Genomic DNA, 26,341 nt, shown 5'->3' with positions numbered 1-26,341 from the left:
TGAGTGCGATGCACTTTTATCGTTTTCTTTAAGATATCGAAACAAAACTTGATTTAATTAATCCAAATTCATCAAAGTATAATAATAGTTTTTGATAATAAAAAGTTAATCTAATTGTTCATTGGAAATCAGTAACGTCCTAACCGAAAACCGCTTGATTCAGAAAATAGTTTATAATTAAAATTTACTTACTTTATTATGAAAATATTTTCTTTTATTACATACTTTTAATTTTTATTAAATTAATAATTAACTAAACAATTTCTTTTTGCCCGTATATTTTTAATAAATAAATAATTACATTGTAACTGGATGAGTAGGTCCCAAAAGTTTGCTTCCTTCCCAAAAACAGTCAAGAGGTGTAATTATCGAACAGGGTACAATTCGATCGAAAATCTGTAACAAAAGGAAAATTGTTTAAAAACTTTTTTCTCTAATAACATTTGGTACAATTATTATTATTATTAATATTATAATTATTATTGTCAGTATTATTAATAAAATAAAATTTTTTTCATCATTTTATAGAAATTAGTGAACGAATTCTCACTATGCGTAATTCAAAATTAGAGAGTACAATTTTAAATCGTTGAAAAAAATTTTAAAAAAGTCTTTACAAAAGAGAGAAAAGAATGTGATTCTTAGGTATAAATTTGATACTAATATCTCGAATGACCGTATAATAAAAATGTTCCTCATTTTGTAAAATAAATTTTTACTCTTCATTTTTTTTTAACAGCGTCTAAGTTTTCAGGAAACAATAATAATTTTACAAGCGTTAAATAAAACGGCAATAAATTGGTTCTTTTACTAGTTTAATGAAAAAAAAAAGAAAAAAAAATATAAAGGACGTATTTACTCATCGACTTGAAAGCGATTTTTCATGTTAATGTGGATCTTAAATTTACTCTCGACTCCATTCTTTTATAAGGTCCATAAAAGGACTGTTTCGATGCGTTGAGTTGCATAAATTTGAAAAAGCAGGCCCCGTCAGAGCCATTTCGGAAGCGCGTGGCAGCCCAAGAGAGAGAGAGAGAGAGAGAGAGAAAAAAGGATATCTCTTCTCTTTTCTCGCAGGGCTGGGCTATAAAGTCGTTTCGGGTTTTCTGGTCACGACAGGCCCAGGATGGGGGGACCACCTGCGCGTTCTTGGAATGGGGAATAGGGCGCCTCTCGCATTCCGTCTTATTTCAAACGATAACTCCACTTCTTACGACACGCCCAAATAACAATTTCTAGCCTCTAGGAATCATTTTTCAACCAAAAAAACGAAAAAAAAATTATATAAATACATATCAGGAATTGAAAGAGAGAGAGGGAGAGAGAGAGAAAAAAAAACATAAGAGACTTTCAGACATAACGATCCACTCAATATCATTTCGATTTGCATATTACTTTAATCCCCTTCGGATATGAAATATTGGTTTCCATAAAAATTAATGATAACTGCCGAAATTTTCGTTTTCATCGTTAAATATCTGAGGTTTTTTTTTTCTTCTTTATTTTTATAATGAACATATCAAATAGTGATGACAATTTTAAAATCGGGCAAAGGTGTTTCTCCCACTTTCAATTTTTCCGAGTTTTTGAATAAATTCTTCGAAAATTAATTTTACAAAAAAAATTTAATTTAAAATTCTTTATTTATTATTATTTACAAAAAAGATTTTTAACTAATACTCTGAAAATTTCAATTATTTTTAGAAATATTTTTAATCAACTTTTTTTTTATTTTCATTTTAAATTTATTTACCTAATTTTTAAATTAAAAATATATATTTTGATCAATAAATATATTTATATCAATGGAAACTATACTTAAATGCGCCACTGGACTGATGCCCCCATCACCAATTTCCTAAATATATTATGTCATTTGACAAATTTGTTATTTATCGTCGTTTCGTAACTTACGTAATTTTTTCTTTTCTGATGAATTTTCAAAATTACTGATATAATAAAAGTATTGTAGAACAAGCCTTAACAAATTTTAGCTGTTAGTGGGGGAATTTGTCCAGTGTCACATTTGGGAAGTTTTCAATATATGGTTGGTTTCCATTGTCCCCACTCGCCATTTGTCATAATTCTCATCACCTATTGCACCCTGCTCTAGAGGAAAATTATTAACTTTTAATTTTAACTTTAAAGTCACTAAATTTTCACTAGAGCAGGGTGCGGTAGTTGACGAAATTTATGACAAATGGCGAGTGGGAACAATGGAAACCAACCATATAAATATCATTTGAAATTGTCGATTGTCTCGTTTTCGATATATTAAAAATTTTAAATATTTATTATCATATTTATATATTTTATAAAAATTGACTCTAGAAAAAAGTGAATGTAAAAAAGTGAGAGAAAGAGAGAGAGAGGAAGAGAAGCGGGGGGGGGTATTAAGAGAGACTAATCTATATAAGACTTGGTTGCATCGCGTCACGGGAAACCGGAAGTAGCAGATTAAGCGTCGCTCCTGGCCGATCGTTTGAAACACGAGGGGCCCCAGGTATATTTACTAACGTTCACAATTTGCGTATAATGACGGGACCACACATGACACGGGGCAAAACGCGACCATGATGCGAAGCAACCCTCAATTATCCAGAACTAATTGCCTACTCACTTATTTAGTTGAGCAACACACGTCCTCCCCCACTACTCAATATAAAAAAAATAGGGCCCAATGCTTTCTTCTATTTCCCCCTTCTTTTTTTGCAGCGCACACGTCCATTGTCCCCACTCGACATTTGTCATAATTCTCGTCAACTACTGCACCCTGCTCTAGTGAAAATTTAGTAATTTTTTAATTAAAATTAAAGTTACTATATAAAGTCAGTAAATTTTCACTAGAACAGAGTGCGGTAGTTGACGAGAATTATGACAAATGGCAACCTTCCGATGCTAATGTCCCCACTAAACAATGTTCCCATTTATCATAAATCTCTATCAACTACCGCACCCTGCTCTAGTGACAATTTTGTGACTAAAGTAATTTTAAATTTTAACTAGAAAGTCATTTAATTTTCACTAGAGCAGGGTGCGGTAGTTGAACAAGAATTGTGAAAAAATTGCAAATAGGAACATTGGCATATGGAAACAGGGCAAGCGATAGAAAAGAACAGACATAGTTTCTGTCTTTTTCTATCTCATTTTCCAGTCTTCTGTTCCCGTATACGTCAATTAATTCTGCTTTCCGTTGGTTTCCATTTTCCACTCACTATTTGTCATAATTTTCGTCAACTACCGCATCCTGCTCTAGTAAAAATTTAGTAACTTTTAATTTTAACAAGAATGTCACTAAAATTTAACTACAGCAGGGTGCGGTGGTTGACGAAAATTATGACAAATGGCAAGAATGGAAACCAATCTTTAAACTATACGCCACGAACTAATAAAATGATTATAGAAGTGTCACGAATTTTCAAAATGCTGTCAGACCGGAAATGACAGCATATATGCAGTTGGATGTAATAATAATAATAATAAATATTAATAATGATAATAGGAATAATAGAAATAATAATAAATAAATTGAAAAAGTAGTAGGGAAAGGGTGGGGGGAAGTTGTGTAGAGACGAATGTGCATGAATGTAACTTGTGTGTAGCGCGCCCACGTGATACGGTTGGCTGCACTGCCTCCCGGGACTCCATCTATCATTCCGCATGAAACGTGCGCGCGCGCGCGAGCGGATACCTGGGTTCGACGAATTCAAGGGCATTACCAACCAAGGCGCCCTTCGGACGCTCCAAAGATCCAAAGGGACCCGCTCTCAAAGACCTCAGGAATCGATATATGTATTGACCATTTTGTCGTGCTTTCGACCGATACAACGATTTATCGATAGTAGGCACACCAAAGAAGACGGTGAACGATAGGGTGAAGGGGGAGGGGAAATGAGGAAACAATTTACTTCTTCCAAGACAATCAATTTTACAATATATATATTGATTGACAAGTAGAAAGAAGACTTGACTGTTTTAAAACAAAAAAAAAAAATTATTTTTAATTTTTTTAGTACTTATTTTTTATAATCAAATTAGATAAAGCAAAAAAAACAGTAGTAGAAAAATTTACCTCGTCGACGAAATGTTCTTCAAAGCTTGGTATACTTGGGGCGTAACAAAAGTCAGTCAGCCTCCACGTTCTGTAAAGAAAAAAAAATATTTTTAATACCTTCTGTAATTTTTTTTAAATAGTTAATAATTAAATAATTCGATTTTTTAATTAGGAGGGGAAATTTTTCACATAGTTGACAGTTTGAATGAGTGGGAGAAAATATCAGTAGAAAAATACAGATGTTAAATGACAACCCAACCCTGTGTTGATGGGAATTGAAGTCCTAAGGGTTGGTTTCCATTGTCCCCACTCGCTATTTGTCATAATTCTCGTCAACTACCACACCCTGCTCTAGTAAAAATTTAGTAACTTTTAATTTTAATAATAAAATTACTAAATTTTCACTAGAGCAGGGTGCGGTAGTTGACGATAATTATGACAAATGGCGAGTGGGGACAATGGAATCCAACCGTAAGCACAATTCAGAACATAAAGCTTAGGGCTTTAGAAATTTACAGCAGAAGTTGGTATCCATTGTCCCCACTCGCTTTTTGTCATAATTTTCATTAACTACCGTACCCTGCTCTAGTGACAATTTGTTAACTTTTAATTTTAACAATAGTCACTAAATTTTCATTATGGCAGGGTGCGGTAGTTGACGAGAATTATGTCAACGTTGGTTTCCATTCTCCACATTCGCCATTTGTCATAATTCTCGTCAACTACCGCACTCTGCTCTAGTAAAAATTTAGTGATTTTATTGTTTGAAATTGAAAGTTACTAAATTTTTTACAAGAGGTAAAGTGCGGTAATAATAACAATTAAAATAAAAAAAATACCCTTTGTGTATTTTCATTTGAAAATCACAAACATAACCTAAAAATTTTGGTACATTTTATCATGGCGCGTCACATTTATTAATATAAATAATATAATTAATTAATTTAATCGAGAAAGAGCAAAAATTGTTGTTTAGAGTTAAAAATTTTTTCTCAACTTACATTTCGTATAAGTCGACTGTGACTTGTGTCGCCACTTTGAGCACCTCTAAGTGTTCTAACAGGGCCGCAGGTTGTAAAACATTTGCCCCTGGCACCCGGGGCGTTTGAATAACCAGCTGTTGTGTCGATGTTGTCGCTTCTCCGAGAGTTTCGGCCGCATACAACATTTCCTTCTCCAATCTTCCACCCTCTGAAAACAGAATAAATAGATAAGAAAAAAAATAATTTTTTTCCCTTTTTTTCATCGACAATCTAAATAAATATATATTTATATTTTTCTCAAATCATTTATGTGTATTGAAATATTTATTTAGTTCAAATAAATAGAATAGTTTTTTAACTCTTGCCAAAATTATAATCTGTTTTGTATTTTTTAAATCAAATAAATATATGCATTGCATCTGATACGAATAGATAGTTTTGAAAGAATGTAGGAACTTCTGTGTTGCTTAGTGGTTAGTGGGTAGGACTTTAGAACGTTAGGTTGAGTGCTCGATCCCCGGTAGCGGCAGATATTTTTATAATGTGTTTAACATTTAAAATATATACCATTATCGTATAATAATAATAATAATAATAATATAGTATTCATAATAATTATCAAAATAATAATAATATTAATAATAATAATATACAGAAGAATAGTAATAAAAGTAGGGATAATAATTTTTATGAAAAATTTGTAAAAGTTTTTAAATAAAAGTATTATCTAAACGTAAATAAAAATTTATAATTCATTTGTAAATAAATTTAATTAAAATTATTTCAATAAAATTCTTTTTTTTTATTTATAATTTATATTTTTTTAAATTTATTTACTTTTTTTTTTTTCTTAACATGCTTATGATTGAATGAATCGGGGTAAGAGAGGGGAGGGTGAAAAAAAAATCGGAAGTGCAGTAATTCCAAGGCAAAGTTGGATATATATATATATATATATATATATATATAATGTGCGCAAGTTACAGCTGATTGTGAGTACAATCGAAGGTTGAAACTCCACCTAGTTGGATTTCACTGTCAAAAATGCCGACGGCGTATTTGCTCGTTTCGCTACGGCGGGGCTCTCGGGACCACCGGCGTTGCGCGGTTCCCCCCAATGGTTCTCAACCCGCTCTCTTTCAAATAAAAATATTATATAGATAATTACAAATATACATACAAAAATATTCATAGATCATTAATTTTTTTTTAATTTTGAATAAAAAATTTACTTTTTTTTGTTATTAAATCTTAACTATTGTTTAGAAAAAAAATTACTGTCTATTTATCTATTTTTTAAAACTTTTTATTTGATTTGCATTATTTTTTGAAAAAATGTAATATTGTGTACGAATTTTTGTAAAATAAAGTTATTTGAATATAATATATAAATAAAGCCACACACCGTGAATAATTTCTGACAAATATATCCAATTCTCTCTCGCGCTCTTTCACATTGAATGTCAAAAGGAAAAATGTTGAAAAGTTCTCGTAAAATTTAAAACTCCCCCTCTCTCAACCCCCCCGGGAATTTGACAAAAGGACCGTCCGCCAGAAGGTGAAGAAGCTGTGTGCTCAGATTTCTACAGCGCGAACATAGTGGATGCAGAGAGCGAGAGAGAGAGAGAGTGAAGGTCGAAATCTCTGGGTAGTCCATCTTTCGAAAATATTCAACTTCTGCATGCTAGGATGTCACTCTCTCAGCAGGATTCAAAAGGTTCTTCGAGAAGAGAGAGAGAGAGAGGGGGGGGAGGGGGAGAAAAGAAAATCTTTCGAACAGTTTTTCTTGCCAAAAACGTTGTCCATAGCATGTAAACGACATTCTTCATTTATATATAGATATAAAATCTGAAAATCTCATCAGGGGGTCACAAAACAAGAGAAGCCTTATTATAGTGAAAAAAAGCCAAGATATAAACATCAAAAATTTTCCAAAGAAAAAAAAAAAACGTTTCAAAAGTCTCGGGGTCATCAGTTCACCAAAAACCTGGGGGGTCGTCGAGGAATTTCCTTCTCTCCCTTCATCTCTCAACTTTATTATATTATTGTATTTTTAACGTATCTATTTTTAAATTTGACTAATTTTTCTCCTTTTAAAATTGTTTCTTTTTCACACTATCATTTTTTTTCAATTTTTTTTTTAGTTTCTATTTTTATTAGGATATCAATTGTCAATAGAATTTTTTTTTACAGAAGAAAATAAATTTTCTTCTAATTTCAAAATCGGTTTTGGGCTTTTACTCCGTATATTTACCCCAGAGAGATAAGAAATAGAATACGCTCCATACGAGAAGAGGGACCTTAAATTTTAGATTATGTTTTTTGATAAAGAGTTTCTAATTAGATAAAGTTAAAAATTTATTGAATTTTTCGAATTTAATAAAAATTTAAAAATCTATTTTCACTTAAAAAAATTACAAACATAACCTAAAAAAATTTTTTTTACCATAAGGTCCCTTTTTTCTTGGATCGTCACATATTAGAAGAGAAAAAAAAATAGAAAATGGTCCATACAGAGGGAGGGAAACTAAAAAAAAAAGAGAAAGAGAGAATTGGCTATAGGTGGAGAGGGACGAAAAGACTGAGTGAGAGAGAAAGAAAGAGATCTCTCTTGATTTATCGCCGGGGCGTCTCTGTAATTATTTCTTCGTCCCTGTCCCTCGCGAGTGGCGTAAGAGAGATCCCGTGTATCCTTTTCTGTATACCCTTCCGGCTACCGTAATTGCCCGTAAGACTGGTTCCGTCTCTATTGCTCCAGGGCCACGCTGAACGGCGGCCTCTCTGTCGGGTGCCTCGCCATTCAGCACAGGCGGTCCTATACTGCATTGGCTCCATTGTTTCGTCAAGTTTATCCTCTAGCGTCCCTTATTCTCTTCAAACACGATTTTTTCCATTTTTTTTTTTACCATCCCTTCAATAACACTTGCAAGATGTTTTTTTGCCCACTAAAAAAATATTCCCTCCTTTCTTCATCCCACAACCCAAAAACAACTTTTTATTACGCGTTTATTACTAAAAGAAAAAAATTCGTCCTCTAAAGTAAAATCTGACTTATGGGGCAGTGCTGACTCTCTTCGGGGCACTAAATTTTAAAGAAGACAGCAAAATTATTTAAACACCGAAAGAAGAAAATTCTAAAATTTAGAATATATACTTGGTCTGAAGTCTATTTAACCCCATTACGTTAGGATTTTGAAAAAAAACTCAAATAATCCCAAAATTTTGAAATCAACACGGAGAAAAGTGGAAAAACGAATAAAGTAACTTTTACTATAATTTAAAAGTAAAACCTTAACTGTCCGCAGTTTCTGCGTATTTCTGGCAATTTTTACTCCAGAAATAGTAAAAATTATTCTTGAAATAATAAATTTTACTGTTTCTGGAAGTAAAAATTGACATAAACTGCGGATAGTTGAGGTTTTACTTTTAAAGTACTAAAAGTTACTTTATTCGTTTTTCCCTTTTTCTCCGTGAAAAAAAATCTGATTTATAAGTCTCATCATGTCTACTTTATGTTTTTGTGGTCGCTTAAGCCAAATCTGAAGTCTATTAAACCTCATCACGTCAGGCTTTTGACATCAACATAAAAAAAACATTAAAAAAACAAGTTATGGGATTATTCGAGGTTATGTCAAAAGCCCGATGTAATGGGGTTAAATAGATTTTAGATTTGACTATAGCAACCCCAAAAACACAAAATACAATGTAAAAAATTTAGGGAGTTATAACAGCACTAGGAGTTGGGAGTTCGATTTTTCGAGTTAAAAATCAACTCGAAAAAGGAGTTAACCAAGAGTGGAAGGGAGTTTACTATCAACTCCCTTTTGAGTTATTTCATTGTGGAGGATCATATTCTCCAACTCGTGTAAGGAGTTAAAGTTGAACTCACTTTGCTTTAACTCCCCAATGAGTGGGACTTTTATAGCATCCTCTAGGAAGTTGAAATTCAACTCCTTTTTTTTACAGTGTAGACATGCTAAGACTTATAAATCAGAATTATTTTTATTTCAAAATTTTGAAGACGAATTTTCAGGTTTTTAGAGGTTACGACAAATACCTCACGTGATGGGGTTAATTTGACTTCAGATTCGCTTTCAGCAAAATTATAATGTTCTAGAAAGAAAAAACGAAAATTACTCAAACTTAAAGCCAACACTTAAAAAGTAGGATGTTCCAAGGAATACATTATACCAGAAAATAATTTCTAGAAAGGAACAAAAACAAGAAGCAAAAAAGAAAGGGAGGGGGAAATATATTTTCGGAATATGTTTTCCTTGGGCAGTGCGCCTAAACTTCTCTCTCTCTCTCTCTCATATATATAGTGATCAATAACTGTTGAGGTCTAATTGGCAGCGCGTATAGTTTCTAATTAAAGGGAACTTCCAAATTGCGAGCGGCGCTTCGGATATATATATATATAGAAGAGAGAGAAAATATTTTATGCAGTGAAACAAGTTTGTACATGGTCAGACAAATTTACAACGTTTAAAGAAAAGAAAACTAAAAGCAAAAAATTCTTATATACTGATGACTTTCTTTCATGTATTTTATTTCTGTGGGCAGGAAGAAAATGAGCAGCTTTTACAAAGAAGAAGTTCCTTTTTCCTGTTTGTATTATAAGATGGAGGCATTAATTTTTGACAAAAATAGAAATGTCAAAGAACGAGAGAAATCAATCTCTTCATGGAAAATGGGTCTTAAATGACATGTGTGTGGTTTTTGCTTTCAATATGTTCTCTTCCTGTATAGGTTCCTTTTTTTTTTTAGAAAAAGGAAGTTTTCACATCAAGAACGGAAATAAGATTTCTTAATATATAATTATCTATCCTTCTTTAATCATTATGTATGATTGATTCGCAATGAAATTTTTTGAATATGAGAGCAAAATTATAATGTGGTTTAAATAGTTTTTTTTTTCGTCTTTTGTATATCCTTCAAAAAAGTTATCGGAATACGCATTATTTAAAATAGATGAAATTAATCTCTAAATTTAAATTAGTAAAAATTTTAAGTAATTTGAATTAGTGACTCATTTTTTGCCTTTCAATTAGTTAAATTTTACTAATTTGATAATAAAAACATTTTTCAATATTAATTACTTAAATTTGACTAATTCAAAAACGAAAAACTAAAGGTGACTCAGTAATTCAAATTACTTAAAATTTTTACTAATTCAGATTTAGAGAGTAGGTTTTAATTCTACCTGCTATATAATACGATTCTTCTCAATTCCTTTTTAGCAAATGTAAAGAACGATGTAATATTTGCAGTAGATCTAAAATCTATAAATTCTCAATATGCACCTGTCTTCTATATCGTTTTCTTCTCTGAAAACTTTAAGCAAACACACAGACACACAATCATGGCTCTTATTCCACTTAAATCTTTCTTTCTCTTTTTCTATTATATATGTAATGTTATACATGTACATACAATATACATAACCGTTACATTTCTGTTAAACCAATAAAAATTGTTTCTTATATGTACACTTGACCTGTAAAATCTATAGAACCCTAAAGACAAACATTAAGTTTCTAATCCCTTCTTCTGTTTACAGAGTATCATACACAAGTGTGAAAATTTTCGGAAGTTATTTGTATTCTATAATATATATATATAGGATCAAATATTAGCTCAAGTAAATATTGAAAAATTCCATCAATACTGTATTCCTCAATATTATTATACAAGTTAAATATATTAATCTCCAAATAGTACAACATAGTACACAGAAGAAACTTGAACTCATTTTTGTTGTAACTCATTTTAAGTTGGGTATATAAGCGACAAAGCAAATTCTGTTCGGAATTTCATTTTTCTAGATTATAAAAAAAATTATATTCTAAATTTAAGAATATCTTCTTGGCTATTTAAGAATATTTACCATGCATTTTATACTTACAATTAGAATATAATATTCTTAAAAAAAGAAACACTTCTTAAATTAAGATATTATTCTACATGACAAAATAAAATACATATATTTACATAATTTAGTCAAGATGTTAGTTGTGTTTGGTCAAAATCCACATTTTATTTTAAAATTTCTTAATTAAATGAGCTTTCGCCCGTCAACGTCGGGCCTCATCATATTTAAATACTGAACTTCAAACTCACCAATATGGATTTCCACTCTCGTTTAATAATTTTAAATAAAAAAGTTAAAAACCTACTTTATCATTTATGGATATGATTAATGATATAAAATGTATAATGTTCACATAAGTTGATAACTGAGGGATCTACTATATCACTTTAATGCGTGTAATTTAAAATTAAATTAAAATAACAATATCAATAATAATAATTAAACATCAATAATAGCAGCATTAACATCAATTATATTATTAATTACAAAACAATCAATGATATTTGATTTAAAGATGTTAAGTCACTTTTTATATAAATTGAATTACTATTTCTTAAAATCTGAAACATCTCTTTAAATAATCTTCTTTGTGATTCAATTCTGTGCAAATAATTTAATTTACTTAATTTTAAGTATAAAGTATCCTTAAATAGGCGCCAAGAAGATATACTTAAATTTAGAGTTACGTTTTTTCAGTATACCAAGTAAGTCACCTATTCCTGCAATGTGCAGAGTGTTTTTGAATACTGAATTAATTATGTAATATTCTTAAAATTCGAATATATTCTAAGTATTTAGCATATACATATTCTTAGCATATTTAGAATATAGACCAAGTACCAAAAATACATTTTAATTTTCAGAATATAACACACTTAAAATATAAAAAGAAAAATGAATATACGAGTAGCAGTTATTTGGTTCGGTCAATGAAATTTATAGCTGGCCGAGTGATATTTTATAAAATAGAGTATTGTCTGTGGGGAGAGGGGAGGAAGATGATGGTGCTGATTCACCGGTGACCTTACGGTGTTCGCGTTCAGCATTGGGTTGCGGACTGTGTCACGGTATTGCGATCATCATCATCATCATCATCATCATTATCATTATCATCATCGTGTAAAAGACTTTTTAAAGAGAGTCAAGCCAAGACTCTTCTTCTTCTTCTTGGTCTTTTCTCAAGATCTCGGCGGAGACCTGGCTGAGGCGCGCTCAGGCACGCAGCAGGCCCACCGTTGCTTGGCTGGCGCGCACACACAGAGCTGAGCGGGCCACCCACCGAGACCATTCACCGGAACCGAGCCCCATCCAATCCCAGTGATCCTCATTTTCAACAAAATACAATTTCTCAAACACATGTACTCATATAAATATGTCTCACTTTAAACAAGGCAAAAACATTTCTAGATGAATACCGAAAAAAAAAACACCTTTTCTTCTTAATTGGGGGAAAAAGAGATTTCACTATAGGTTTAGACAACGAAAAAAAATTGAGAAAATAAATTCTATGGTTTAACCTATAAACTGTCGGAAAGTCTAGATTTAGGCTTTTTTGCTGGATTTTGCTATAAACACCGACAAGAATGAATGATTTTAAGCCCAAAAATTGTATTGAAACTTATTTTAAGCCAAAAAATTAGTTGTTATTCAGTCATTTTGGTTAAGGACTTTTTGTGTACTTTTTGCATTTTGACATTCCAGAGACATTTGAAGAACAAGACGCATACTTAAAGAAGTCGTAAAATGGCCTTAAAGAGAGTGAAAAACAAACCTATATGTATATGTGAATTCTGACAATTGTGTTCGAAGTAAACAGGAGATGAGATCCTCTGTTTATGCGCGGCCGTCCGTCCGTCCGTCCGTCGGTGCAACAACAGCAGATTCCCGGTGGGTCTTTGGACGAAGACGGTCTTCTGACTCTCTTATCCCCGCTGGGGTCTTTTCCTCTCTCTCTCTCTCTCTCTCTCTCTCTCTCTCTCTCTCTCTCTCTCTCTCTCTCTCTCTCTCTCTCTCTCTCTCTTTCTCTCTCACTAACTCCCCCCACCCCTCCATCCCACTCTCTCTTTTATTCTTCTCCTCTCACCAACCTTCTCGTTCTGTCTCACTTCAACTCGTTTTCAAACACCATTTACCCTCATTCTCCAACAATCGCACTATCTTTCTCTCTTTCTCTCTCTTTCGTTCACCGAGGCATGGGGGCTTAATGAAGATGTAAGCAGTCGGCCGGCCCTCGTGCACGATCGTACCTTCGTCCTTTCTCTCTCTCTCTCTCTCTTTTTTTCTTCATTCCATCCCGATCACATCTTCCTTCTCTGCACCAGGCTAATTCAAATGTTACTTTTCTCAACCGCGCGCAAGAAAGAGAGAGAGAGAGAGAGAGAGGCATTTTTCCCTGAGTCGAGAAAATCACTATCGTTCTATCTCAAAAACACAGTGAAAAAGAATAAATATTCTCCGTTTGAGAGGATTCCTTTCTTTATTTTTGATAACATTTTTTTACCCTATACAATATATGTGCGGCTCCACACAGTGAAAGGGACCTTAGCTGCAAACAAATTTTAGGTTATGTTTCTCTTTTAGACAAAAAGATGATTAACTCTTAATGTTATATATTCAAAATCTTCATTAGATCTAAAATATTCAATAAAAACTGATTTTGATTTTATGTAAATAAAAATGAACGTTTAAAACTAGTAAACATAACCTAAAATTTGTTTGCAGCTAAGGTCCATAGAAAATAGTTAAATTCAGTGTAATATGTTTTTTGTAGTCGCTGAAAAAGAATCTGAAGCCTATTTACTCTATCAGATCAGGATTTTGACATACACTCAAAAAAACATCTAATATGAGCTACACAGCCAGCAAAAAATTTTCTTTTTGATCTGTGTATATATTTTTTAGGGCATCCGAATCCGATGCCCATTTAACCCCATTAGTTCAGGATTCTGACATAACCTCAAAAAAATGTGTTTCTAATGTATTTTTTGAGATTATGGCAGAATCCTGAAATGATGGGTTTAAATGAACCTTGGATTCGGATTTAGGGACCCCAAAAACATATATAATTCGAGAAAATTGAAAGAAAAATTCAAATTTCATACCTCCTCATAGAAAGCAATAATAATTGTTGACATTAGAATTTAATGATTTTAAGTTCTTAGTTTTACGTTTTATTATTGTATTTTATTTGATATTCTTTTTTAATTAACTTATAATATAATATTACATGGAAAAATAATTGAAAGTATGGGGAATCGAACCCGGGTTCAACGTACACAAATGTAGAACGTTAACCACACAACTACGATAGATATGTGTCTTGAGAAAAACAATTTCCTTCCTTTAGAATTCAAATAATTATGTAAATATCGCTGGAATTACTTAATAAAATTAATTATTATTAATATAAATCGAACTGTGAACAAAAACGGGTTTTATATAAAATTTCAAAAATTGTATTTGAAAAATACAACCATACGAAATTTTTTTTTTTTTTGTTGCTTTACACTACTTTGTTAAAGTTTACGTTCAACGTTGTTTTTAGTTTTTTCATTTTTTCAAGAATGAGGATCGCTGGGACTCACGAAATTCCATTTATAATCGAAATGCCTAAAGAGCGCGTGCTGCGCCTGCTGGAAAGGTTGGTCCTCTGTTCTTGGAATGGCCTGTACATTGTCGACCGACGATTCTTGTGTGTAGCTAAAGGGGATCGGAGGCTACTCTTACTCTTCCCCCTCTCCACTAGTTGTCTCTCTCGCTCTCTCTCTCTCTTTTTCTCTCTCTTATTACTCCAAGAAGCCGGGCCTTGGCTTGTATGCGGATGTCCAGGAAGGAGAAAGATATCGCCGCGTGTCATTCACATCTGGTGAGCGGTGTTTTGTAAATTGAGCTATCTCACTCCCTTCTGCGCGAAAAAGACGATTCACGCGGAAAAACAAGAACACAAATAATATATATATATATATTTTTTTTAAAATTACAATTCGCTTCTTATAGAATTTATACTTTCGATATAAAATGTCAAATTTTAAAATTTATATGTAAAAAAAACACGAGAATGATCTATTAATTTTAAAGAGGATGAAGGCCCTAACATAACCTCAAAGCTAAAAAATGGTTTTTAACTTAAACAATATGCGATTTTATACACCGTAAAAACGTAATTCTAAATTTAAGAATATTTTCTTAGAGCCCATTTAAGAATATTTACCATGCATTTTATTACAACTTTAAGAATACAATGCATTGGGAAGGTGTATGATTTTTCCCTAAATTCTAAAAAGTCGACACTCCCAAATGATTAAAATTCATTGAACGCATGATTATACCATAAAAATCATTAGTTAGAATTTTCAACAATTTTATTAGATATAATTATTTTTTAGACGAATTTTCATTTTTTGAATTAACATTTTTGAGAATTTCTTTTTTAATCAATTTTTAATTAACAGAATTTTTAGGCACCGAATTTTTTTTGGTCCGAAATTACAAATGGCCGAACAAACAATTGCCATTTGCAATTTCGTACAAATAAAAATTCGATACATAAGAATTCTGTTAAGTAAAAAATTTGTTTAAAAAAAAATTCTGTCAAATTTTAATTCGAAAAATAAAAATTCATCTAAAAAATAATTTTATCTAATAAAATTCTTTAAAACGAAAATTTTAACTAATGGTCGATATACTAAATGATCGACATTTAAAATGCTCGAAGCTAAAATAAATGTTCGAAATTTTAATCGCTAGAAACTTCAAATCCGAGAATTCAAATGGTAGAAATTTCTAATGATTGAAATTTTAAAACGCCGAAATTCTAAATAGTCGACAATTTTAAATTTTGATCTTTTAAAATTTCCACCAAATAAAATTCCCACCAGTTGAAGTTGCTACCATTTGAATTTTCGATCATTTAAATTATCGACTTTTTGGACCATCTGCAGTTTTGATCATTTAGTATGTCGACTTATTAAAATTTCGATCATTACGAATGTCGACTTTTTATAATCAAATATGGGGAAAAATCAAGCATCTCGCATTGGGAAATATTTTTTTACAGGCACCAAGAAGATATTATTTAGAATTACGTTTTTTCGGTGTTAAGATAATTTTTCGCTACATTTAAGGGATATTTTTTCTTTTTGTAATAAATAAAAGGACAATAAGTTCTAATTAACTTGATTAATGTACGAATATGTATTGTATAATAAAAAAGATTTTACAATAAGCTGAAAGTTAATCTCCGGCTGTATAAGATAGTAGGGATGAATATGGTGCAGGCGGAAATGTCAGTAAATAAAGAAGATGAGTGTATATATATGGAGGTAGCCGCACCCGTCTTGAGACGATCTCGAGATCACGAAAACTTTATTATACATACATACATACACAGTCAGTGTAATAATTTTGCCGAGAGAACAGGGAGCCCGCATCCTCGCGCGCAGTCACTTCACGGATATCCGGTGCCGATCTAGGCACGCACAACTTCGATTAGTATCGTCTCTCACGTTCACAGATATAGCCGCGGCTACTTCACAAAGACCCCATTCATCCTTTGATAACTAAATATTCTATACAATATTCGCAAAAAAAAAAACCAAATTTATAAAATTATGAATCTAGGGGATAATTTTAATTTACAAATAACTACTATTTTATATTAAGAAATTAACAGTGCGCTGGCAATTAGTTATCTGTGAAATCTGTTTTATAATCATTAAAAGATACAAAAAGTAATACGCAAACTGCTACGATCTATTAATTTTCTATAAAAGGATATAAGGGAGGGAAAACCCGCCGATAGGATGCGCAGTTTTCTGTCAAGATATGAAAAAAGGGAGAAATTCCAACAAAATATTAACGGTCAAATTCCTGAACGTATATATGTATTTCTCGAAGTGAATGTAACATAGCAAACGTTTACGTATAGGTCGTACGTTGCAACGAGCTTTTGAATTAACATCGAGCCGCAGATAAATATAGAGGGCCACCCAACGTGCAACTAATGTACTGGGGGGATAAAAGAGTGAGGGCAGAGAGAGAGAGAGAGAGAGAGAGTGGAAGGGGGTGATGATCCTCTTTTTGTCGTGTCGCTCTCTCTTCTCCCTTTACTTGGTCCTCCCACTCTTTGCTTTCCGTTTCGTTGTTTTTTCTTTTTCTCTTAATGTGTTTTCCTTCGGCTACTATACCAGGAATACATCTTGAAGGCACGCACAGCTTCGTACCTTCGGTTTCGTTGACTGACAGGCGCCATTAGGTCCAGACACAGTTTCCTTAACCAACCTCTCGCCATAGGTCAAAGACGCGATCCCCAATTACTAATCGTCTACGTACTAATCATCTCGTTTGCGCTGATGGCTAACGATCGGTAGTTGTCGATGCTAAGAATATTTTTGTGTAGAGAGAAAGAGAGGAGACTATGTTAATCTCTTTCTTAATTATCATTATTCAAATATGAATGTGATTCTTGTTTTTTGCTTCTTGTAAATATATCATTCTAATTGGGATTCGTTTTGGAAAATGTGTTGAATCGGTGCTTTTAGATGATTAGGGGAAGTTTACTCAGTGGACCCTCGAGAATGAGACGTGTAAATGTCATACAAAAAAATGTATAAAAGATCCCTAAAATTCTTCTAAAAGTCGCCTAAAAGAACTCCAAATGTCGTCTAAAAGATCTCCAAAGGATGTCTAAAAGTCGTCTAAAATGCATCCAAAAAGACATCTAAAAGACGTCTAAAAGAACTCCAAAAGTCGTCTAAATGGTAGTCTAACAGATCTCCAAAAATCATCTAAAAGTCGTCTAAAAGAACTTCAAAAGACATCTAAAAGAGTCTAAAAGAAAACCAAAAGTCATCTAAAGGCATCTAAACGATCTCCAAAAGTCATCTACACTCTAAATCTGAATCAGTGGAATTTCATTGACAATCAGTGCGGATTTTACTGATATATTAAAGAAGATTAGTCCACTGAATTGAGATCAGTGAAATTTTCACTGATTCAGATTTAGAGTGTAAAAATCCTTTAAATGGCTTCAAAAAAAGACATCTAAAAGACGTCTAAAAGAACTCCAAAAGTCCTCTAAAAGTCGTGTAAAAGATCTCCAAAAGTCATCTAAAAGTCGTTTAAAAGGCATCTAAAAAGATATCTAAAAGACGTTTAAAAAAAACTCTAAAAGTCATCTAAAAGTCGTATAAAATGCATCCAAAAAGACATATAAACTACGTCTAAAAGAATTACAAAATTCATCAAGACGGCGTCTAAAAGATCTCCAAAAGTCATCTAAAAGTCGTATAAAATGCATCCAAAAAGACACCCAAAAAGATATATAAACCACGTCTAAGAGAATTACAAAATTCATCAAAACGGCGTCTAAAAGATCTACAAAAGTCATCTAAAAGTCGTTTAAAAGGCATCTTAAAAGACATTTAAAAGACGTTTATAAAAATCTCCAAAAGTTATCTAAAAGACTTTTAAAAAAAGCTGCAAAAGTCGTCTAAAAAATCTCTAAAAGTAATCTGAAAGACGCATAAAACAACTCCCAAATTCATCTAAAAGTTGTGTAATAGTCGTCTAAAAGACATCCAAAAAGACTTATAAATAATCTGTAAAAGATGTCCAAAACAAATCTAAAAGTCATCATAAAGTCGTCTAAAAGAACTCCGAAAGTCATCTATAAAATCCCCCAAAAAAAACATGTAAATGACTTTCAAAAAGACATCCAAATTTATTGAAAAATGTCCTAAAGGCGTCTAAAATTCATATACGGAAAGCTAAAAGTAGTTTTCAAGTATTTTCTTACAGTATTACAAATGTTTTAGATGTATGTTCTAAATATTGTAATTACCTATAAATAACATTATTTAAAGGTTAAAAATACCAAAAAGTATGATACTCAATTTTCTCAAAAAAAGTAGATGGTATCCAATATTCTACTGGTTCTCTTTTCTTTGTGGATATTTAAGATACTTATTACTTTAGAAATATTCGGATTATAAGATTTAAGGAAGAAGTTATAAATAGAGACTATACCCACATGCTTTCAAAATGAGATCAAAGGCCAAAATACACCTCGACTCGTATAGTTTTTGGAACAAATTATAATCTCTCTTTATACAAACATGATTGTCAACTATCATGTCAAGGAATATAATTAGTATATGTATTTCAATCGCGAGACACATGTCCTAGTTATAATCATATACCGGTTTATTCACCAAAAGAAGCTTCTCCGGACTTCAAGATGTTTTTCAAGACAGAGAGAGAGAATGAAGTAGAAGAAGAAACGTCTCGAAGCCTCTGGAGAATTCAACAAAGAAGAAGAACAAGTAGAAAGTGCGCCTTTACGGATAAATTTAGTTTTATACAAGGTGTTCAAATGCAATATGTACCATTAGTATAGTGCCATAATAAAATTGTAATGCTATAGAAAATTATATGAGAAGGTAAAAAGGATTTTATAAAAAAAAAAAAAACAAACAAAAGAGAAAAAATATTGTTTATAACATGATGACAAGATTAAAAAGCTATTCTCGAACACTTACGTGGTATCCATAGTTGTTCGACCTTGTGATGAATCTGGCTGGATTTAATGCCCACAAAGAAAACTGTCAGCGCCACAATCGCGACGAAAATGACCTTGCCCGCATGCTTATGCTCAAACCTACCCAGCTGACTCAGCTCCTTTTGAAAGTAGGCCCGGAACCATATTTTCGATTTTTCACCTTCCGCTTTGCCCTGAAAAACATTTAAAAAATTTATCAATTTCATTTAACTCGACAAATTATAATTCTAGTAGAATCACTCAACAAACGTATTTTGGTATCAATTTGCTATTTTCAATTGTGAATTTATATTTAGTTCGTCTATTACTTAGAAAGAAAAGGTATTTCAAAGATTAAAAAAAAAAAACCTCAAAGATTATGAATTTGGAGTACATTTAACAAGGACCATTTTTAGTGGTCTGTTTTTTAATGACCAGGTCAAACTGCACCTTGGATAATGAGGGAAGAGTATATTAGTTTGCAGAAACAATTCACTTGGAGAGCTTATATAGGATCAGTTGAGTACATCATAACTATCGAGCGCAATCTCTTAATCTCCCACTGGCATCTTCCATTATTATTTTATTAGAGGTTGTTTTATGGGGTTCATGAACAGTCATATAGAGCCCTGTTAAACACACGCGATATCGAGGTTTCAGTCTGAGCGAATATGATGAAAGATAAAGAAAGAAAAAATGGAGAAAGAGAGAGAAGGAGAGAAAGGATCAAGGAAAGAAATGCGAGGGTGGAGAGTGGGGCAATGTTGCACACTACCTGGTGGTCACTCTGACAATGTGCTCGTAAGACCACCCGCAACAATACCTATCTCTCGTCTAGAGGGAAAGAAAGAGAGAGAATCAGGAGAGACAACACCCAAGTGAAAGAGTTGCGATGAAAGATTGTCAAGATTCTTCCACTGAAGAAAGAAGAAGAAGAAAAAGAGATGCTTTTAGAAAAAGGGAAAAATCAGTTGAGAAAAGTGAAAAAGTACAAATGAAAATCTGGATTATACGCTCACGTATCGCGGGGCGGTAGCCAAGTATCGGATAGCGACGGTTTTCCAGCCAATTAACTCTGCGGACGTACGAGAGTTTCGAGAAGGAGTGGGCTCGGGTAACCCTATACCGCAGGAGTTGAGGCCCATAGTATATCCCGTTCACCACATGGCATATACAAAGCTCGTATCACCTCTTCCCTTCAACCTTTTTGCCAATTTTTTCAGCTGATATGTTGCCGGAACTTTAGCACCATAAAAAGTCAAAAAAAAGAGAAAAAAAGGCCAAAAAAAAAGTTGTCCTCCTTGCCTAATCGATCATCATAATCGATTTGCTTGATCGGATTCCTTGGTTACTCAACTGTCAAAGTACAAACAACGTTTACCCCCTCCATCATTACATCTCAAAAATTTTATTCCTCCATTCGCAGAATTGTGATTTTCATCACGGGAAGCAAAAAAGAAACATTTTTTGATGGGTCTCAAAGTTACAGGGAAAAGGATTTTTATTTAGCTTTGAATGTTTATATTCGTTTTGAAACATCAATAATTATTATTTTGGTATAGAGGAATTATTATAGCATTCTGAAACAAGTGTGGATACGCTTGCTACTGGAATAATTCATGGACAAAAAAATGCACAAGGTGGGGGGTCTAACCTAAAAAATTTTAATCTGTATTCGCGGTATTTTTGAAATATAAATGTTTAAACGTAGATGTACCGTTCAACGCTTGCCATCAAAATAGTTCGAAAAAGTGAAAGAAAGTAGAAAAATTATCATTTGACAAAATTATATGGACAAAAAGTCACGAGGTGGGGTTTAACCTCAAAAGTTTTAAACTGCATTCGGGTTTTTTTAAGAATATAAATGTCAAAATCATACAAAAATGCAACCCTCGACGCTTGCTATCAAAATAGTTGGCAAAAGTGAAAGAAAGTGGAAAAATTATAATCAGACAAAATTTTACAGATAAAAAAATTCACGAGGTGGTGCCTAACCTCAAAAATTGTAAACTGCATTCAATATTTTTGAAATATAAATGTTTAAAATTAAAAACAGATGTACCGTTCGACGCATGCTATCAAAACAGTTGAAAATAGAAAAGAAAGTAGAAAAATTACGATTAGTAAAAAATTATGTGAACGAAAAAGTTACGAAGTGGGATTTAACCTCAAAAATTTTATACTAAATTCGATATTATCAGAATTTAAATGTTCAAAATAAAAAGTAAATGTCCCCTTCGATGCTTGCCATGGAAATACTTCGTAAAGAAAAAAGAAAAATTACGATTAGACAAAATTTAACGGACAAAAAAATTTACGAGGTGATGGTCTAAACTTTAAAATTGTAAACATTCGGTATTTTTGAAATATAAATGTTTTAAAAATCAAAAAGTAGATGTCATAGAAGCTTATTTCCATCGAAATAATAATTGATGGCTCACGAGGAAAAGAATCTTCATTTAGCATTGAATTTTTGTAGTCGTTCTGAAGTCTCAATTATGCTGAGTAATCCAGTATACAGGAATGATTATGACATTGTGGAACAACTGGACAGGGATGAAGACTTGAAAGTTTATCTTCCTTGGAGAAAAAAAAAATGTTCACAATGATGATGTCTTTCTTCCTTCATATGAAACTCCCACAAACATTTAGTGGATGAAATTTAATTAAGCGGACAATCTCCATCCTTATTTTCTATACAAACATGATATGTAGAAAAAAAAAGAAAGTTTATTGCTTTTTCCACATACAGAAAATGAGTTCCATTCTTTATTAATAAGTCAGCATTCCATATAAGGGTCAAAGGCATATATACAATGTTGATGTACATGAATTTCATTTTTTCCCTGATGGATCTAAAGGAATTTTTATGTATATATATATATATGTTGATTATCGCGCGCAAAGTTCACATTTTGATTCGTCCTTTTTTGATATATTTTATGGCGAAAGTCTGACTGCGTTCAGATATAGCAGACAGCATAACAGGATCTTATGTCAACGAAGGTGGTCCCACTCACGAGGTTGTAATATGTAGATACTACCCACCTTGAGAAACCCCATAAGACCCACGACTACTTACGGGAAAGGAGACCTCTCTCTCTCTCTTTCTATCCTCCTCTAAAACATGTCTGATCGTTCACTTTAAGTGTCTCTCATTTCCTCTCCAAGAGTGAAAGAGAGAACCCGCTCTTATTTCTACGAAAATTTTGTCATAATGGTATAAAAGATTCACAATTCTAAAAATTCCTTACTTTCGATCATTACAAATTATTGTTTATTCATCACTGATATTGATTGCTATATACCAGTAGCTAAAATCATTGGACCTCTGATGATGAAGATATAAAAAAAAAAAGAAAGAAAACTGACCCTACCCTTGACCTTATTATACAAGAAAGAGCAAAAGAGCTTCCTGATCTATACGCGTAACGTTACATGGCAAAATCGATTTTTTTCATTTCCTGCTTGCGAATGAAGCTATCAACGTCAAAAGACGATTGAGATGCGCACTTGTGGGTAGAGGAGGAAGAAGAAGAAGAAGAAGAAGGATGAGGAAGAGAAGGTTAGAGGGAGGGGAATGAAGAGGCCGGTTCTGAAGTCAGGTAGGTATATATAACAGCGGTTCCACATGTATGCGAAGTCGTATAGACGTTGCGAGCCCCGTATCCCCACTGCGCCATCTACTCAATGCACTCCCCTCCGTGACGTCAGAAGGGGAGTGTATTGAGTAGATGGCGCAGTGGGGATACGGGGCTCGCAACGACTATACGACTTCGCATACATGTGGAACCGCTGTAAAGGCCGCTAGGGCCCTGTGTACAGAAACGAAGATCGAAGACATTCGACCAAAACGGCAAAGGAGTGGGGGGCGTGTTTTCCCTCTAGCCAGGATGAAAGAGAGATCTTCTATTTCAAGCCGGCTTGAAAACTTTCGGCTACCTTTGCTCACTTTATTTTTACTCTCTCTCTCTCTCTCTCTCTCTCTCTCTCTCTCTCTCTCTCTCTCTCTCTCTCTCTGGTTCTTTCCACTAAATTCGCGCGGCTACTTAGAAATCCCCTTTCAGGATAAAACTCTATTGCCCAAATTTTTCACGGGCTACCGAACAACCTGCGCGCACGGTTTCTTCCCGCATCTACTTTCATCTTTGCCACCTGCCGAATTTATTACGCCATCCCACAGTTCCCCGTCTCTCTCTCTCTCTCTTGCCTTTTTCACATCAGATGAAAATACCTTCTTTAAGGCAATTGCTAGACTGCGAGCTTTATTATCTAATGAAACATCTGTTGGTAGAAACAAATGCCCATGAAATTCTATGATTTTCAAATTAGGACTAGATACTTGCCATCGAAATAGTTCGAAAAAGTGAAAGAAAGTAGAAAAATTACGATTAGACAATATTTCCTAGAGGAAAAAAATCGCGAGGTGGGGTATAACATCAAAAATAATAAACTGTATTCGATATTTTTGGTATTATAAATATTTAAAATCAAATGTAGATGTACCATTCGAGGCTTGCCATCAAAATGGTTGGAAAAAGCGAAAGAAAGTGGAAAAATTACGATTCGACAAAATTTTGAAGACGAAAAAAGACACGAGGTGGTGGCTAACCTCAAAAATTGTAAACTGCATTCAATATTTTTGAAATATAAATTAAAATCAAAAGTAGATGTATCAGTAGATGCTTCCCGTGTAAAAATGAAAGTATGGGTAAAGTATGAATTCTGATCAATTCCCATACTTTAGTTTGCACAATAAAGAATGGCCAGAGTATGAGAAAAGTATGGGATGCGAGAATAATAAATTATTGTCAAAAATTTAATTTTTTTCGTTGAATTTCTCAAATTTTAAACTCTTGGCCTCATACTTTTCCCATACTCTGGCAAACTAAAGTATGGGAATTGATCAGAATTCATACTTTACTAAACGAGGTATAAAAATTTTGATTTGAAAAACATTTTATAGAAAAAAAAAGTCGAGACTTGGGACTAACCTCAAAATTTTTTAATTGTATTCTATATTTTTGAAATGTTTAAAATGTATAGATAGACATTTGCCATGGAAATATGTCGAAAAATCGAAAGAAAGTAAAAAAATTACGATTAGACAAAATTGCATGGACGAAAAAAGTTACTAAGTGGGGTATAACCTCAAAATTTTATACTGCACTCGATATTCTTAGAATTTAAATGTTCCAAATAAAATGTAAATTTGTCCATTGAAATACTTCGAAAAAGTGAAAGAAAGTTAAAAACTGAGTATTAGACAAAATTTTAGAGACGAAAAAAATGAGTAGGTGAAGCCTAACCTCAAAAATTTTTTAATTGTATTCAGTATTTTTGGATTATAAATGTTTAAAATTAAATGTAGATGTACCGTTAGACTTTTGCCATCAAAATAATTCCAAAAAACGAAAAAAGATATAAAAATTCCAAATGGAAAACCATTTTAAAGAAGAAAAAAATCGCGAAGTGAGGACTAACCTAAAAATGTTACTACTTATTTACCTGTATGCAGTTTATATATGTGTACATATATATATATACGATGTGAATAAAAAAATTTCTCTTAGTGAATGAATTTAAAATTCCCAAGAGGTGTCAAGCGGCAAAAATGCTTTGACCCTATTCATATATATATATATATATATATATATATATATATATATATATATATATATAAATTACACAAAAAGCAAAGTAAACAATATTTATAGTGTTTCTCTGTGAATAAAAATAAGAAAAAAAAAGAAAACACGCGATGAAAAGAAGTCATTGAAGGGGAGGGATCGATGAATCTATATATGCTGTATTGTGCGACCGACCATGAATTTTCGATTCCCTCCGCCGCCAAGCGTACAAGCATCTTCTTCTTCTTCACCCTCTGCAGCGCAATGGTTCCTCCCGGTATTATTAGTATGGAAGCCTCACACGATGTCGGCGCCCTTTAATCTCATCACTAACACATATAAATGATGGAAGGCAAAATGTGTACATGTATATGTGTATGAATGCTCAGCATTGTACGGGCTCGGTTCAGCTGCCAGAAATTAAGCCACGATTAGGAAATGTCAGAGACAGTCGCCTTATATTCTATATATATATGTATATATAACCGCACTCTTGTGTGTAATTAAACTCTTTACTTTACTCCCAGACATTGTTTATGAGGGAAAGGAAAACCGTTTTTTTAAAAGATTTTTAGGTTTTTTCTTCTTCCAAGGGGTGGAGGAGAGTAGATTTTTTTTTATACCTTTTATATCGTATTTAAAATATCAAGAAATGTGGTATTCTTTTTTAAATTTAGGGACTTTTCTTTTGTCACCATGGGATTTTTTTTTTTTTTTCATTGAAGGATCTTCGCGTTAGGATTGTTATTTAGAACCGGTTTTTTTTTCTTTTTTTTTTCTTTTTCCTTCTCCCTTCTAAATCTAAACGATCTTCCGTTTGCAATGACTTTCACTCTGATTCGAAATTCGATTCGGGATCGTGTCGTCTCGTTAAATCTTGCCGACACTCTAAAGAATCCCGGCTAGTTAAAAGCCCAACGAGTCACGCTTCATGTCTCGATTCAATATACACATACTTACATATATATATATATATGTATACATATACCTATATATATATATATACATATAAAATGTATATATAAAGTTGGAGCTACCTGTGTTACTCGTCTGGATTTTCAAAATGAAAACGTCAATTTTGCTACCTTTTAGAGGATCCAATAATGATAATAATTATAATAGTATTAATAAAAATAATTCTTTATTATTATTATTATTATTATTATTATTATTATTATTATTATTATTATTATTATTATTATTGTTATTACTATTTTTAGTATTATTATCATTATTATTATTGTTATAATAATAATAATTACTATT

At 32.5% G+C, this 26,341-nt stretch overlaps 2 protein-coding genes across 3 annotated transcripts in view; one reads left to right on the top strand and one right to left on the bottom strand.

Annotated features, from left to right (window-relative positions):
- Nucleotides 1-26,341, top strand: part of LOC127284996 (deoxynucleoside kinase) — a 421,619-nt gene that overhangs the window by 11,446 nt on the left and 383,832 nt on the right. The window lies entirely within an intron of this gene.
- Nucleotides 1-26,341, bottom strand: part of LOC127284984 (protein patched) — a 51,516-nt gene that overhangs the window by 13,009 nt on the left and 12,166 nt on the right. For both annotated transcript variants that reach the window (XM_051310733.1, XM_051310734.1), the window contains exons 2-5: nucleotides 19,447-19,639; nucleotides 5,056-5,245; nucleotides 4,073-4,142; nucleotides 302-396 (exon numbers count right to left, since the gene is read on the bottom strand). In XM_051310733.1, coding sequence (XP_051166690.1) covers nucleotides 302-396; nucleotides 4,073-4,142; nucleotides 5,056-5,245; nucleotides 19,447-19,639 — 548 coding nt within the window. The remainder of the gene's footprint in view (nucleotides 1-301; nucleotides 397-4,072; nucleotides 4,143-5,055; nucleotides 5,246-19,446; nucleotides 19,640-26,341) is intronic.

Source organism: Leptopilina boulardi, unplaced genomic scaffold, assembly GCF_019393585.1.
Source record: "Leptopilina boulardi isolate dan_hultmark-lab unplaced genomic scaffold, ZJU_Lbou_2.1 LbouV2_327, whole genome shotgun sequence".
In the NCBI taxonomy this organism is placed as follows: Eukaryota; Metazoa; Arthropoda; class Insecta; order Hymenoptera; family Figitidae; genus Leptopilina; species Leptopilina boulardi.
This window is presented reverse-complemented; position numbering and strand designations above follow the sequence as displayed.